The 16806-nt window shown below is 48.0% G+C and overlaps 1 protein-coding gene across 1 annotated transcript in view; it reads right to left on the reverse strand.

Annotated features, from left to right (window-relative positions):
- COMP (cartilage oligomeric matrix protein) overlaps nt 1-16163 on the reverse strand; it is a 43393-nt gene extending 27230 nt beyond the window's left edge. Inside the window, exons 1-5 of the mRNA XM_060275395.2 lie at nt 15911-16163; nt 9709-9794; nt 3021-3072; nt 1718-1890; nt 819-956 (exon numbers count right to left, since the gene is read on the reverse strand). Of these exons, the coding sequence (XP_060131378.2) occupies nt 819-956; nt 1718-1890; nt 3021-3072; nt 9709-9794; nt 15911-15986 (525 nt within the window). The 5' untranslated portion in view covers nt 15987-16163. The remainder of the gene's footprint in view (nt 1-818; nt 957-1717; nt 1891-3020; nt 3073-9708; nt 9795-15910) is intronic.
- Nucleotides 16164-16806: the final 643 nt, after the last annotated feature.

The following is a 16806-nucleotide window of genomic DNA, read 5'->3' on the forward strand; positions in this document are numbered from 1 at the left end:
CTGCCGAGCAGGAAACACCATCAAAGCATTCTTGACATATGCCTGTCAAGCCTCTGCTTAAAGACCTCCAAAGAAGGAGACTCCACCACACTCCTTGGTAGCAAATTCCACTGCCAAACAGCTCTTACTGCCAGGAAGTTCTTCCTAATGTTTAGGTGGAATCTTCTTTCTTGTAGTTTGAATCCATTGCTCCGTGTCCGCTTCTCTGGAGCAGCAGAAAACAACCTTTCTCCCTCCTCTATATGACATCCTTTCATATATTTGAACATGGCTACCATATCACCCCTTAACCTTCTCTTCTCCAGGCTAAACATACCCAGCTCCCTAAGCCGTTCCTCATAAGGCATCGTTTCCAGGCCTTTGACCATTTTCGTTGCCCTCTTCTGGACACGTTCCAGCTTGTCAGTATCCTTCTTGAACTGTGGTGCCCAGAACTGGACACAGTACTCCAGGTGAGGTCTGACCAGAGCAGAATACAGTGGTACTATTACTTCCCTTGATCTAGATGCTATACTCCTATTGATGCCGCCCAGAATTGCATTGGCTTTTTTAGCTGCTGCATCACACTGCTGACTCAGGAGAGAAACAGGATGTTGGGTGGAACAGCAGGCGATGCCTTCTTCCATCCCTGTTCCTATCAGCCCTCCTGCATGCAGGCCTCGGGAGCATAAACAGGCTGCGTGCCCTGCCCCTGACTTAAAGGAATGGCAAAGAAATGGAAAACTGGGAGGAAGCCTGCCCCACCACCCTTCTATTTCCGCAGCTTTGCTCACCACCCCCGATCAGCGGGCAGAAGATTCTACCCTCCTAGGAGTTACCTGCTTGTTTGCCCTGGCGAAAGCCAGACCGACTCCTTCAAGTACGGGGCCGCTGTAGCCAGGAGGGCAGGAGTTGCAGTGGAAGCCCGGGGCTGTGTTGACGCACTGGACCCTGGGGAAGCAGGGGTTTGCCGCACACTGCAAGGAGAAAGGGTTTCGCTTATTTGTGCATGATTTTAGCATCGCTATAAGGGACGCGGGTGGCGCTGTGGGTTAAACCACAGAGCCTAGGGCTTGCCGATCAGAAGGTTGGCGGTTCAAATCCCTGCGACGGGGCGAGCTCCCGTTGCTTGGTCCCTGCTCCTGCCAACCTAGCAGTTCAAAAGCATGTCAAAGTGCAAGTAGATAAATAGGTACCACTACAGCGGGAAGGTAAACGGCATTTCCGTGTGCTGCTCTGGTTCGCCAGAAGCAGCTTTGTCATGCTGGCCACAAGACCCGGAAGCTGTACGCCGGCTCCCTCGGCCAATAACATGAGATGAGCACCGCAACCCCAGAGTCGTCTGCGACTGGACCTAATGGTCAGGGGTCCCTTTACCCTTATAGCATCACTATAACAGTGGCTTTCAAACGGGGGGTGGTGTTGTGGTTCTGATAACACCATTTGAGACACTGGCTTGCATTCCCTCCTTTGCTCCACTACCCCCTCCCTAGGCAATCTCTTAGGAGAGGGTCCTTTCCCCCCACCCCAGGTCACACTCTCAGTTGGTATGGAGGTGGGGGGGGGAATCTTTTTGCTCCGAGAAGAACTGCGTGCGTTTGTGGGGCAGGTTAATCCAAGCCAATCTTAGTGCTTGCCCTCCACTCCCAAGGCAGCTGAGAAAAAAGATTCAGAAGAGACCTATGGCTTTCTCCTGCCTCCCATCTTTTACGCAGAAGGAGAGGGGGAACCTCCTGACCTCGTCGATGTCGGTGCAGTGGGTCCCGTTGCCCGTGTAGCCCAGAGGACAGGCCCCGCAGCGGAAGCCGGTGGGGGTGTCTGTGCAGGTAACCCCGGGGAAGCAAGGATTCGGGTAGCAGCGCTTAAGAGCCGCCACGCTGATGCCGGGACCGGTTGCTCCTGTACCTATCCCTGGAAGGAAGCAAAGGACAAGCGTTGGGCTGCCCCCACTGGAGGCTGGTCTGTTAGGGGCGAATGGGGCACTGCCCCACCAACCACAGTCATCTCCCTCCTGCCTGTCTTCTCCTTCACAGCCAGCTGGCCGCCAGATTCCTCTTCCTTCGACTCAAGCCACGTTAACACCATACATTTAAAGCATTATGATGCCACTCGAAACAGCCATGGCCTGAAGCGAGATGAGAGCGCCGCAACCCAATAGCCCCCTCTGACTGGACTTAACCGCCCAGGGAAGCTTTATCTTTTTGCCTTTATTTTGTCATGGACCCGTGTGGTGCTGAAAATGCCAAGGTTGCAGGTTCGATTCCCCGCATGGGACAGCTGCACATTTCTGCCTTGCAGGGGATCGGATGAGATGATGCTCAGAGTTGCTGTGTGCTGGAGCAGGACTAGCGGCTGCCATTAGCGGGCTGCCAGGGGAGCAAGGGAGAGGGAGAAAAGCCGAGCTGGTTGTTCTTCAGCTGCAGCCAGGCAGAAATTGCAGCGCACACCCAGCCATGCGCTATTAGGCGATTAGGGGCCACGCCTTGGGTGGTACTCTCAGGAGGCAGTTCTCTGGCCCCTTATGGCTGGCTGGTTGCACCTGGTAGGTGAGACGGAATCTGGTTACAATAAGGACCCTACTCTTTTGCAGGGGGGGCGGCGGCGCCTGGAGGCCAGGATGCCTCTGGGCATGCCCAAAGCACCATTCATTCCAAGTGCTGGCTTTTAAGGCTCCCATTTCATTTTTAACTCTTCCAAGAAATGGGCTGCAATTTGTTGGGTCTGTACGGAGATACAGTGGTACCTCGCTAGACAAATGCCCTGCTAGACGAATTTTTCGCTAGACGAATGGTTTTTGCGATCGGAGGTTGCCTCGCAAGACAAATTCGTTTTGTGAAAAATTCGTCTAGCGACTCGCGGTTTCCCATAGGAATACATTGAAATTCAATTAATGCCTTCCTATGGGCAAAAAATAATAATCATAAATCAATGCATTCCTATGCGATTTGCAAGACGAATTTTTTGCAAAACGAAGTGACTCACAGAACGAATTAAATTCGTCTTGCGAGGCACCACTGTACCTTTGACACAAGCCGACTTACCGCAAGCATCACACTCCATCACTGTGTTCTTCAAGAAGGTGAGCTCCTTGATCTGCAAAACAATTGTGAAGAGAAACACCCGTTTACAGCCCCTTCCTTGGTGATTGGGGGTGGGGGTGAGGAAAGCTCAGCTTCCGACCCAAGGCCAAGTATACAAAAGCAGAGCAGAGCTGAAATGCCCCAGGTGACATGCTTCTTCTGAGAAAAATTAGTTCTGAGGTTTTCTTCTTCTGAACCTCCTAGAAAATAAAAGAAAGCACTTGGCAAAAGTTGGCCTCAATATTGTTCTATCCCAACCTTGTGGGGTGGTTGTTGTTTTTAGCTGGGCAACCCAGCCAGATGGGTTGGAGTAAAATTGAAATTAATCTTCACGCTAATAACAGGTAGGTAGCTGTGTTGGTCTGACGTGGTCGAAACAAAATTAAAAAAAAAATCCTTTTCATGTGTGCATGCACATGAAAGCTCATACCAATGACAAACTTAGTTGGTCTCTAAGGTGCTGCTGGAAGGAATTTTATTTCGTTCACGCTAATAAGTCTCTCCGAAGATTTCCATCCGTTTCTCCAAGTGTGTGTTGTGTTACTAATAGTGACGTGGGTGGAGCTGTGGTCTAAACCACAAAGCCTCTTGGGCTTGCCGATCAGAAGGTTAGCGGTTCGAATCCCCCGTTGCTCTGTTCCAGCTCCTGCCAACCTAGCAGTTCGAAAGCACACCAGCGCGAGTAGATAAATAGGTGGTAGGAAGGTAAACAGCATTTCCGTTGGCTCTGGTGCCCGTCACTGTGTCCCGTTGCACCAGAAGCGGTTTAATCATGCTGGCCACATGACCCGGAAAGCTGTCTGCGGACAAACGCCGGCTCCCTCGGCCTGAAAGCGAGATGAGCGCTGCAACCCCAGAGTCGCTTTGGACTGGACTTCACCGTCCAGGGGTCCTTTACCTTTCTGCCTTTACTTGTCATGTACCACCCCTGGTTTCTGGGATGGATCCAACTACCGGTAAATATCCAAACCATACATTGAAAGCAGTTTTATACCACTTCAAACAGTCATGGCTTCCCTCCCAAAGAATCCTGGGAGCAGTAGTTTGTTAAGGGTGTTGAGAATGGCCCCATTTCCTTTACAGAGTTATAATTCCCATAATTCCCTGGGAAGAGCAATTGCGTTCGGCATTGACTGGTGATTCCCATGTGGAATGATAATAATAATAATAATAATAATAATAATAATAATAATAATAATAATATCTAATCCTGTTTAGAATCCCCCCTCCCTTTCTCCCTCTTTCTGGCCTTGCTGTCTTTAGTTGCAGACTATATTGATGAGGCCAGAACATCATTTGTGGAGGGGGCTGCCATTTTTCTCCCACGATGCCCTGGGGTGATGCTAGAATGTGGCAGCTAGATTGGTGACTGGGAGCAGCCACCGGGACCACATAACACCAGTCCTGAAAGACCTACATTGGCTCCCAGTATGTTTCTGAGCACAATTCAAAGTGTTGGTGCTGACCTTGAAAGCCCTAAATCAAGCTTCCTCAACCTCGGCCCTCCAGATGTTTTGAGACTACAATTCCCATCATCCCTGACCACTGGTCCTACTAGCTAGGGTTCATGGGAGCTGTAGGCCAAAAACATCTGGAGGGCCGAGGTTGAGGAAGCCTGCCCAAATGGCCTCGGCCCAGTAGACCTGAAGGAGCGTCTCCACCCCCATTGTTCAACCCAGACACTGAGGTCCAGCTCTGAGGGCCTTCCGGGAGGTTCCCTCGCTGTGAGGGAAGTGGTTTTTTGGTAGTGGCGCCCGCCCTGTGGGACACCCTCCCATCATAAGGAACTAGAGAGATAAAAACTATTAATGTTTTTCATGATATCTTACTGTGTTTTAATTTGTTGGAAGCTGCCCAGAGTGGCTGGGGCAACCTAATAATAATGATGATAATGATGATAATAATAATTTGCTGGCACCATCTGAAGTTGTGCCCTTTTTGCAGAGCCATAGCTACAGTGCTCACGGGGCTAGTTGTTGTTTTTGCCCCGGGTGAAGTCTCCAGAGGGGCGCCATTGAGGCTCCCAACCTGTGTATGCGCGCGCAAATGTGCATGGGTGTGTGTGCTGCCAATGAGGGTCTTTGACCTGGGTGAAATAAAGCCTAGTTTCGCCCCTGCTTTTTGCCCAGGGTGGAGGTCAGGAGGCCAAATGCCAATTAATGTATCACCCAGTGTGTGCCGTTTTGAGTTCCCTAGGGGAGTTCCTGAGAAAACGAGGGACTAACTGTTCAAACTGGCTTGGTAGATAAAGTCTGGACCTCGTTCCCATCTGGATTTGGCCTTGAAGAACTACCCCAGCTGGGGAAGCAGCCGAAGGTCTACTTGAGGTAATCACCTCATCCGGCAGAAAACTGGAGGGTCACCCTTTGCTTTCCAGCTCGCGATTAAACTGTTGCCAACGTGTTGTGGTTTTTTAAAAAGCTTTAATCTAACCCAGACCTTCCTGTAAACCTGGGCAGAGCAGGCCTAAAGGGACTCGCGGTGGTTTTAGCTTCCACTGCCAGTGTTTTATTTATTTTAATTTCTTTTTTGCGTTTTGTGGGTGGATGATTTGTATATTTCAGGAGAAACTGACAAACCACCCAACCTCAAAGTGAGAAGGGGCATGTCTGTGCGACCTTATTTTGGAGCTAGGCCCCCCCTTTGAAAACATATATTTCAAAAGGGCGGAGTTTGAAGATGAATGGGTGTGCAGTTAGGAGGGAGCAGCGCAAGAGCTTGTGAAAAGTTCCTTTTCTTTTTTTTCCAGAAACGGCAGAGCAGAAGGAGCAAGGGAACGACAGATTTGTGATATCAAACTAGGCCCAACAGTGTGCAACCATGATGCCCCCCACCCAACAGCACAATAAAGAAAACTACCTCCTGTAATACGCTTCTAGTTGAAGATAGACTGCTCCTGAAGGTGGAGGCTCGACTGACAGTGGTTAATTGTTAGTGCTGGGCCCATAAGTTGCCAGCCCCCTCGTCTTCCTCAAGTGTAGTGGATTTTTGGAGAGGGGTGATCTGATTTGGGCTTAATGGGTATGATATTAATGAATGTGATGGGCGGAAATAAATTAAGATGACTTTATGTAGAAATGATTTCTTGGGGCGGGCGAGCACATGTGACTGAAGGGGAATCGAACTGATCTGAAGCAAGGAGTGTTGGGAAATTAATTGGTGGTGGTGGGGTCTTTGTGTAAATGAAAATAATAATAATAATAATAATAATAATAATAATAATAATAATAATAATAATATTTTATTATTTATACCCCGCCCATCTGGCCGGGTTCCCCCAAGAAGAACAAACTGGGTGTGGGAAGCAAATGCATTGAATATCCAAATTGAAATTTGACACTGAAAATCCAAATTTAACTCCAGGCAATAGAAACGGCTAAGTTTTTATGCAGACCTCATTGTCCTCGTCTTTTAAGTACCTAACCATACAACCAGACAGCCCACACCTTGTTGTTCCTCCCCAGAAGCTGCCATGTGCAGAGGTAGCCTGCCTCTGAACTTGGAGGCTCTACCTAGCCACTGAGGCAAGCAGCAGCCAAAAGACTTTGCCCATGTTGATTCCCCTCCCCCCAAGCATTAAGAACGTAAGCAGATCAGGCCAAACAGGGCTCCAAAAGTCCAGCCTCCTGTTCTTGCAGTGGCCGGCGTTTCCTGGGACTGGGACTCAAAAACATTGCTGCCTTCTACTGCCAATAGCCAGTGTGGCTGGTAGCCACTGTGATAACCCTTTTCCTCCATGGATAGAGAATAGAGGGTCAGTGATCGGGAGAGGGCCAATGGGGGGGGGGAGAGGCATCCAGGCCAGCTTCCTGTTCTCCCAGTGGGCAACCGGACGCCATTATGGAAGCCCGCAAGCAGGACCTGAGTTCAAGAGCAGTCTCCCCTCCTTCATGAAAAGGGTTTTCTTTCTTTTGGAAAAGACAGGCCCCTGATGGACGGGACTGGGAGGTCCATCTGGCCCCCGGCGTGCGTGGTCTCTCCAAGAGGCTTGTGAGTGGAGGAAGCTCTGACTTCATCTCAGCAAGGACAGCCGGAGAGGAACGCACTGTGGCGGCTCCCCCCCCCCCCGGAGGCCCCCCGGCTCCGTAAGAGTTTGTCCTGGCACAGAGAGAGCCAGTCTGCTTTTCCAGTTTGCTGGCAGAGAGAGGCGGCAAGGGAGCTGGGGGTGGAAGGGAAAGAGCGCCTGGAATGTGGAGTTACACAAGAGAGACGCAGCCGGACAAAGCAGACTTTGGATGGCGAAGGGCGGCGGAAGACCCCCCAGCCGCTGCTTCGCCCTGATAGCATCGGGGCAGCCATCTTCTTGCACGCCCTCCAAGATTTCTTAGGGATGCCCTGAGGAAAAGCGGGATGTTCTGGGATCAAATCATAAACCAGGACGGCTTCTGTCAATCTAGGACTGTTCCAGGGATATAGGGACACTTGGAGGGGCTTAGGATGCTGGGGTATGTGATGTATGGAATTGAGAGCTGGACCATAAAGAAGGCTGATCGCCGAAGAATTGATGCTTTTGAATTATGGTGCTGGAGGAGACTCTTGAGAGTCCCATGGACTGCAAAAAGATCAGACCTATCCATTCTGAAGGAAATCAGCCCTGAGTGATCAGATCCTGAAGCTGAGGCTCCAATACTTTGGCCACCTCATGAGAAGAGAAGACTCCCTGGAAAAGACCCTGATGTTGGGAAAGACTGAGGGCACTAGGAGAAGGGGACGACAGAGGACGAGATGGTTGGACAGTGTTCTCGAAGCTACAAACATGAGTTTGACCAAACTGCGGGAGGCAGTGCAAGACAGGAGTGCCTGGCGTGCTCTGGTCCATGGGGTCACGAAGAGTCGGACACAACTAAACGACTAAACAACAACAACAACAGGATGCTGGGGGAAAACCCCTCCGGGAAACCAATATACTGCTCTTCTCTGCTATGTGGCCCTAGCAACATGCAGTATTGAGCATAGAGAGAGTCTGTTATGCTGACATTCTCGCTCATACCAAACGCAGGTGGCGAGTGCCAATAGGGGTTGGAGCCCAAAGCAGGGTCATTGAGAAAGGGGGGCTGGAATCTCACTTGTGGGTTTTCTGCAATGGGCATCTGATGATCAAGAGACCTATCCTTCTCCCGCGTGAGATTTGTTTGCTCCTAACTGGAGAGGCAGGGCGTAAGCAGAGGCCTGTCGGGTGGGCCAGAGGGAAATTCCACCCAATGTTTTCTTTTTTTCCGATGGGGTGTGCAGCAAGGCGCCTCTGGGGAGCCCTCAAGTAAACAAGTAAGGCAAAAGTCTCCCCCTTCCTCTCCCTGCCCAACTCTCCGCTGCCCTGTGGTCTGCCCCAAGAATCTTGGGGGTGGAGAAATTAATTGGTCTAAATTAGGGGTGGGGAACTGTGGTGCAAACACAGCCTAATTTCCAGTGGCGGGGGGGGGGGGGACAAAATGAATGGAGCCCTCTTCACACATCAGGGGTGCTCTGTCTCTCTCTTGTTGGGTGGGAAGGAAGAGAGAGAGAGAGAGAGAGAGAGAGAGAGAGAGAGAGAGAGAGAGAGAGAGAAGGAAGGAAATGGCCCTGCCCACTTTTAGCCCCTGATAGACTATCCCCAAGGGAATGTGACCCTCAATAATAAAAAAAATTAGGCTCCCTCTCTCCATTTCAGCAGATTCTGGAGCCCTTGGATTGGCCCAGACTTTCACTGTTTAGGTTCGGGATCCTTGCAATTTTCTCCCAGGTCACAATATGGTAATGGCTTCTTGTCCATTATAATCAGGGCTACAGAATCAGTTCTTGGGGTGTTCTCAAACGGTAGCCATGCTCAGACAGACCCACTGAAATTAAAGGACACAGTTTACTCCAGTCCATTACTTTAGGTCAGGGGTCCCCAAACTAAGGCCCGGGGGCCAGATGCAGCCCAGATGCCTTCTAAATCCGACCCACGGACGGTCCGGGAATCAGCATGCTTTTACATGAGTAGAATGTGTCCTTTTATTTAAAATGCATCTCTGGGTTATTTGTGGGGCCTGCCTGGTGTTTTTACATGAGTAGAATGTGTGCTTTTATTTAAAATGCACCTCTGGGTTATTCGTGGGGCATAGGAATTCGTTCACATTTTTTTAAAAAATATAGTCCGGCCCCCCCACAAGGTCTGAGGGATAGTGGAACAGCCCCCTGCTAAAAAATGTTTTGCTGACCCCTGCTTTAGGTGGATGCAATGCAGGAGAGGGTTCCCCAGATGTAACACCCCAAACCAGGATTCGGCATCTGGGGTGGGATGCCCGACCAACGTCGCCCTGCATCATCCACCTGCAATTTCTTTGCAAGTTTCTAGTCCTTATGACAGCACATGAAAGCTTGGCAAGCACTAGAGAACACTGCAAATGAGGAGAACCCTGCAACTTGAGGTGACCCCACGCAAAACAAATGATTGCTCTACGAACAGTAGAATCCTGGAACTGAAATAATTATCAAATGCTTAAAGGATAACTGTTGTTGTTGTTTTTTTAAAAAAAGATCTGGTATGAAAATAGCCTGTGCACAATTAGTACATAATTTGATGGTGGGGAATGGCTTTTGTCTGCCACGCAGGGTTCAGGTGTTTTAATCTTTGTCTCCTTTTTAACTTAAAAGGAGGAGGATGCGACGGGCGTCACACCTCCCTTACCTGCTGTTTCAGCAGTTCCGTGATCTGCCTCAGGACCTGGTTGGTCTCCCTCATCTCCGACAGCATCTGGGGCGAAAGGTCTCCGCCTGCAATGAGAAAGCACCGGATATCTTCAGGGCGCAAGAGAATCACGGGGCTGGCTGGGAGCTAAGGGCCCTGCCCACCCCACCCCACCCCCCAATACTCAGCCTTTTGAACACAATTATCTGACCAGTTAGAAATCTCAGGGGAGCCGCCTGCCTGACTCAGTCACTTCAGAGAAACCCTGAATTGGGAACAAGGTATAGCAGTTAAGCAAAGAAGCCATCTTCAATCACGCTCTGTGATAGTAAAGCACCAAAACCAGCTCTTTTTTACAATTAAAACCTGCCCCCTTGCAGTTAAAGCCTCAATCAACTTTTGTTTTAGTTGATTAATCTATTCATCACAGAGATAATTCAGTTTGGTGGTACTTGAGGCCCATCCCTAATCCCTGCTCTTTGCCTACCCCTGCTCTTTGTCCAGGCAGCTGCCTCAACCAATCAATTGCTGCGATTGCTGTCCAGCAACAGATAGCCTGCACCTGAATAGGGAAGTTCCATTTTAGCTATCTTGACCAATATCCATTGATATCCATTGATAGACACCTTATTCTCCATGAATTTGTCTAATTCAGGGGTAGGCAACCCAAGGCCCGTGGGCCAGGTGCGGCCCAATCGCCTTCTCAATCCGGCCCATGTACGGTCCGGGAATCAGTGCGTTTTTACAGGAGTAGAATGTGTGCTTTTATTTAAAATGCATCTCTGGGTTATTTGTGGGGCATAAGAATTCATTAAAAAATAAATAAATAAATTCAAAATATAGTCCGGCCCACCACATGGTCTGAGGGACGGTGGACTGGCCCGCGGCTGAAGAAGGTTGCTGACGCCTGATCTAATTCATCCGGCTGCTGCAGCAACATCTTGTGGCAGTGAGTTCCACAAGTTTAATTATCTGCTGAGTGACATGCTGAAATTCATTTTGTGGATCAGTTGAGATTAAATGGATGAACCCAAGTGAGGAAATACTATGCAAGGGAGAGGAGATATAGATATAGATATAAATACAGATATAAAACTATTTCTATCCACTTTTTTTTCTTCATCTATACTTTATTTAATCAAGTACCTTGTTAATCACTTTCCCCCGCTAAACTAAAACCTCAATTTTTTAAATGGAAGGGCCTGTAGCCTAGTGGGTAGAGCCCTTCTTTGCATGCGGAAGCTCCTGGGTACAAACCCGGCACCTCCATGGAATATCTCCCTGCCTGAGCTCTTGGGAGAGCTGCTGCCAGTCAGTGCAGACAAGACTGCACTAGATGGGCTAATGGTGGCTTCCTGTAGGAATCATAGAATTGTAGAGTTGGAAGGGACCACGAGGGTCATCTAGTCCAACCCCCTGCAATGCAGGACTCTTTTTGCCCAACCTGGGACTCGAACACACCACCCTGAGTTCAAGCGTCCTCACGCTCTACGGACTGAGCTATCCCACAACAAGGGTGCAAATAGAGCCACGATAACTTGGGTCACCCTTTTCTGCACTTTCCCCACAACTCCTTAAGGTCCTTTTTAAGACAAGACAGGGCAGTTTGGGGTGCCTGCGATCAGATACCTTGTGGTATGTGCACATCTGTGGAGCTAAAACTTAAGAGTTAACTGTTGTGTGTGTGTGTGTGTGTGTGTGTGCGTGCCTGCCTGCCTGCCTGCCTGCCTGCCTGTAATTGCAATTACCCCAATTAAGCCCTGGTAATTGGCAGCTTTCATCCACCCACCTTGCAAGTTAAATTGTCCAGAAGCTTGTTTCACAAGTCCGTTCCTGCTCAAACCTACAAAGCTTTGATTTTTTAGACTTTAAAAGGTTGCAGCTTCCAGTGTTAGGCCATATGCCCCCCCCCCAAAAAAAACCTGTCGTGTCACAGCTCTGCTGAATGAGCCCCTCTGAGGATCTTTCTAGACAGGGTATGAAATGCGTCCCTTGAAAGTGATTTGTTTTATTATTATTATTATTATTATTATTAGTAGTAGTAGTAGTAGTAGTAGTATTGCAATCCAGGGCTAGGAACTGCCTTTTCATTCTGGTTTTGGGGAGAGGAGCTAACCCTCTCTTCCTCTCACCCCAGCAAAAACCACCTCCCTCCCTCCCTCGATTTTGATCTGCCAGGTTGCTGGGCAAGGGGCCTTCTTTGTATTGGCACCAACACTTTGATCTACTCACTCTCCTCCAAAGTCTTGCCCCTCTAAAAACTCCTACCTGCATCTGTGCCATTATTATTATTATTATTATTTGTTGCAGGTAGGTAGCCGTGTTGGTCTGATGTAGTCGAAACAAAAAATAAAAAAAAAAATTCCTTCAGTAGCACCTTAGAGACCAACTAAGTTTGCCATAGGTACATATGAGCTTTCGTGTGCATGCACACTTCTTCAGATACACTGAAACAGAAGTCACAAGAATCCACTGGCTGGTTGTGGCTCTCCAGGGGCCTGATCTGGAGGTGGGCAACAGGCAAACCTCCCCACTTGCAAGCTGAATTAACGCCATGGGTCTGGGGAGTCGGGACTTCTGTTTCAGTGTATCTGAAGAAGTGTGCATGCACACAAAAGCTCATACCAATGACAAACTTAGTTGGTCTCTAAGGTGCTACTGGAAGGAATTTTATTTATTAGGGACCCAGGTGGCTCTGTGGGTTAAACCACTGAGCCTAGGGCTTGCTGATCAGAAGGTCAGCAGTTCGAATCCCTGTGGCGGGGTGAGCTCCCATTGCTCGGTCCCAGCTCCTGCCAACCTAGCAGTTCGAAAGCACATCAAAATGCAAGTAGATAAATAGGAACCGCTACAGCGGGAAGGTAAACGGCGTTTCCGTGTGCTGCTCTGGTTCGCCAGAAGCGGCTTTGTCATGCTGGCCACATGACCTGGAAGCTATACGCCGGCTCCCTCGGCCAATAATGCGAGATGAGCACGCAACCCCAGAGTCGGTCATGACTGGACCTAATGGTCAGGGGTCCCTTTACCTTTACCTTTACTATTATTTTAATGTAGCTGCTCGTTGGGCTTGACAGAGACTCTGGCATGCTCTGCCCACCCTTCCCAAAAGTGTACTGTGCTCCTAACGAGACCCTTATTGATTATTGCTCATCCACCCTGGTGTGATAAGAGTCCTCCTCACTGAGGATTGCTCACATGCCCTGACTGAACCATTGGGAGAGGGGAGCACCTTTAAAACTTTTAAAACAAATATAAAATTAATAATACTTCTCTCCCCTCCCCTTCAGGGCATACACACTGCGCCCCCACCCCACCCCCATTTTCAATAAGGACACACTTCCTATTTTCTGGTATTCTGCCCCTCTCCACCAGTCAGTGTTCCCATTTGCCCCCCTTTTATTTTTGGGTGGGATGCTTTTTTTCAAAATGGTCCGGAATCACACAGGATCCTGTGTTCCTGTCTTGGGCCTGGCATTCCCTCATTTCCGTTGGAAGTCATACAGCCCCTAAATCTTCCTTTCTCGTTTCCATGTCAAGGCACAAAGCGTTAATTCAGCTTGCAAGTGGGGAGGTTTGCCTGTTGCCTCCAGATCAGGCTGGAAAAGACCCCTGGAGAGCCACAGCCAGCCAGTGGATTCTTGTGGCAATGAGTTCCATGAGTTGACTATACCTGTTGATCAGTTTTTTTCACTGATCTGGCTCAACTTGTTATGAGGCAAGCAGAACACACGTCTTACATGGGTCCAATTCCCAAGATATTTAGGAGGAGCCTCCTCTGTAAGAGGTCTGGAAGGCGGCAACATGAGAACAGGGCCTTTTCTGTGGTGGCTCCCCGCTTGTGGAATGCTCTCCCCAGGGAGGCTCACCTGGTGCCTTCACTTACAGTAGACACTAGGCGAAAACGTACCTCTTCTCCTAGCCCTAGCCTTTTAAACTTGGGGGTGGGTATTGTTTTTGTTTGCTACTATATTATGTATTTTTGTGTTTTTATATTGTAAACCGCCCAATGATCCTCAGATGAAATTTAAATCATCATCATCATTTTGCAATGCAGTTCTCCAGGCAAATAGTATGTGCATAAAGATCCATGCATCAGTGAAAATATTTTTAAAATTGCTTGCAAAGTTTGTACAGTATGCAAAATTGCATACCAAAAGGTATACCTTATGGAACTCCCTGCCTATTGAAATCAGGCAGGCTCCTTTGCTGACTCTTCTCTGCACCTGCTTAAAACATTTTTGTCTATGCAAACATACCCAGGCTGGACATGTCGATACGTTGACGTGTTTTAATATATTTTACTGATAATTTTAATTATTTTCAAACATTTTAAACTAAATGTTTAATATTAATGTTTTTAATATTTCCTGCAGGTCACATAGAGGTTTTTAACCTACAATCAGGCAGTATATAAATTTTATTGTGTAAAATAAATAAATTCTTGGATAACCGCACAACAAAATTCTGACGAATCTTCAGGAGGATTAATTTTTTTAAAAAAAGAAAAAGCTTTGCAAACTAATGTGGAAAGGTGGATAAGTGAACGACAACAGGGGGAAGAAAGACAGAAACTGTTTGCAATGATGCAATGTAATATACTCCCATACATTCTGAAATAGATATGACTTTATTATTCTAATACATATGCATGTAGATATTAATATCCTACTGCATTCTGTATAGACTCATACCAAATATTGTCATATTTATCCAAACAAAGTCTACATCTGTAAGACGTATTCTACACATCTCCTTTTCCCTCTTTTCTTTTCTCTTTTTTCTTTTCCTCTGTATCACTATTTCATAGAATCATAGAATCGTAGAGTTGGAAGAGACCACAAGGCCCATCCAGTCCAACCCCCTGCCAATCAGGAGACACCATCAAAGCATTCTTGACATATGCCTGTCAAGCCTCTGCTATTTATTATAACTGAAATTCTTTAAAACAAAAAAACTAGAAAACCAATAATGGGGGTGGGGGAGAAATAAGATTGACATATCCGTCCATCTTTACCTGAGGAAATGTGTGTATCTCTCACTCTCTCTCAAAGGCAAATACAGCTGAGCTAAAACGAAGCTTGTTTTCTGCTGTCCCAGAGGGCAGGACTTGGACCATTGGATTTGAATGAAAAGAAAGGAGATTCGCACTAAACACCAGGAAGAACTTTCTGATGTGGAACAGTCTCCCTCAAGATAGCCATGTTCAAATATATAAAAGGATGTCATATAGAGGAGGGAGAAAGGTTGTTTTCGGCTGCTCCAGAGAAGCGGACACGGAGCAATGGATTCAAACTGCAAGAAAGAAGATTCCACCTAAACAGTAAGAGCTGTTCGGCAGTGGAATTTGCTACCAAGGAGTGTGGTGGAGTCTCCTTCTTTGGAGGTCTTTAAGCAGAGGCTTGCCAGGCATATGTCAAGAATGCCCTGATGGTGTTTCCTGCTTGGCAGGGGGTTGGACTGGATGGCCCTTGTGGTCTCTTCCAACTCTATGATTCTATGATTCTAAGAGGTGGCTGGACTCTCCTTCCTTGGAGGTTTCTAAGCAGAGGTTGGATAGACACCTGCCATGGATTTCCTAGCTGTAATTCCTGCACAGCAGGGGATTGGACTAAACGACCCTCGGGGATCCCTTCCAACTCTAGAATTCGAGGATGCTAAAGATTACACGTAAAATAATTGTGTTGATTGTTCGCGAAACTTGGTTCGTCTTTAAGGTGCAGTTAGCAGCTAGCTTACCTAGGCAAACATAAATCATAAAAAAAAACCATAAATCATGCCACAGTGGTCACTCGGGTTACAAGCGCTTCAGGTTACAAACGCTTCAGGTTACAAACTCCACTAACCCATAAATAGTATCTCGGGTTAAGAACTTTGCTTCGGGATGAGAACAGAAATCGTGCTCTGGCGGCGCGGCGGCAGCAGGAGGCCCCATTACCTAAAGTGGTGCTTCAGGTTGAGAACAGTTTCAGGTTAAGAACGGACCTCCGGAACGAAGGAAGTTCTTAACCAGAGGTACCGCTGTATCAAGATTTAGTAAGAAAACCAGGATATGATGCAGGGCTAAAACAGAAGGGAACTGATCCACAGGAGCCTCAGTGGGATGACTTAAAAAAATAAAAAATTAACCTGGATGATTTATTTTACAAACCCCTCCTGACTTCCTTGAGAAAGAACGAGACTGCAAAAGGGAATCTTAACTCACCTCTTCCTCCAGGCATCTGGCCTGAACCATAGGAGCAGAGGGTCAGCAGAAGGATTAACCTCGGCGCAACAGTCATTCTCAAAGCCTGATGGTGATGCCCGAACAGGCAGCCTGCTTCTTTTGAAGAGTCTTTTGTATCTATAAAAAAATTGGCTCAAGAACTCATGAACCTCGGCTCCGCTCCCCCTGCTGAGTGCCCGGGCTTTGCTGTTTATGAAGCTGCATTTCTGCCCTCTGAAGTTTTTATTCACTCGGATGCTCAAAGGAGACGTCATCCCTGGCTCGTGGTCCAGCGAGAGAGAGCGAGAGAGCGAGATAAATTAAATTAGAAGAACAAACAGAGTATGAGAAAACCATCAAGATAACTGCTTACCTTGCTGCTAATGCTGCCGGCGGTGGATTGACATGTTTTTTTTATTTTCTAATGAAATCAGGGAAAAACAACAACCCCGGGATTAAAATGTTGGAGGAATGATTTCCTCTATAGCATTCTTCAAAACTCCCCTTCCCTTGTCCCTGTGAAACCTCGGTTGGTGAAAAGCTGTCCCTTACATACATTCCTTCTCCACGCCCCTTCCTCTCCCGCCACTGCTGAAATCCCAACTGTAAGCTCTTTGGGGCAGAGAGCTACTCTGCTTTGGTTTTACGAAATGCCTAAGAAGCATCTTGTGCTTGACGGCAAGGTAGCAGGGGTTCATGCTTCGTGCTGTGCTTAGCTGAGGCTCAACTACGGCAGAAAAGCTTGTGCCCCCTGTTCCTGAACTGCCCCTCCAATGTCCAGTTACTGGGGGGCGGGTCAGGCCCTTCCATGGCCTGGCCAGTGGCCCTTGACAACGGGGGTAGGCAACAGTGCCCTTCAGATGTTCAACTCCAACTCCCTGACCGGGTTGGTTGGT

The sequence above is a fragment of the Zootoca vivipara genome, chromosome 6 (genome assembly GCF_965207765.1).
Source record: "Zootoca vivipara chromosome 6, rZooViv2.hap1.1, whole genome shotgun sequence".
Taxonomy (NCBI): domain Eukaryota; kingdom Metazoa; phylum Chordata; class Lepidosauria; order Squamata; family Lacertidae; genus Zootoca; species Zootoca vivipara.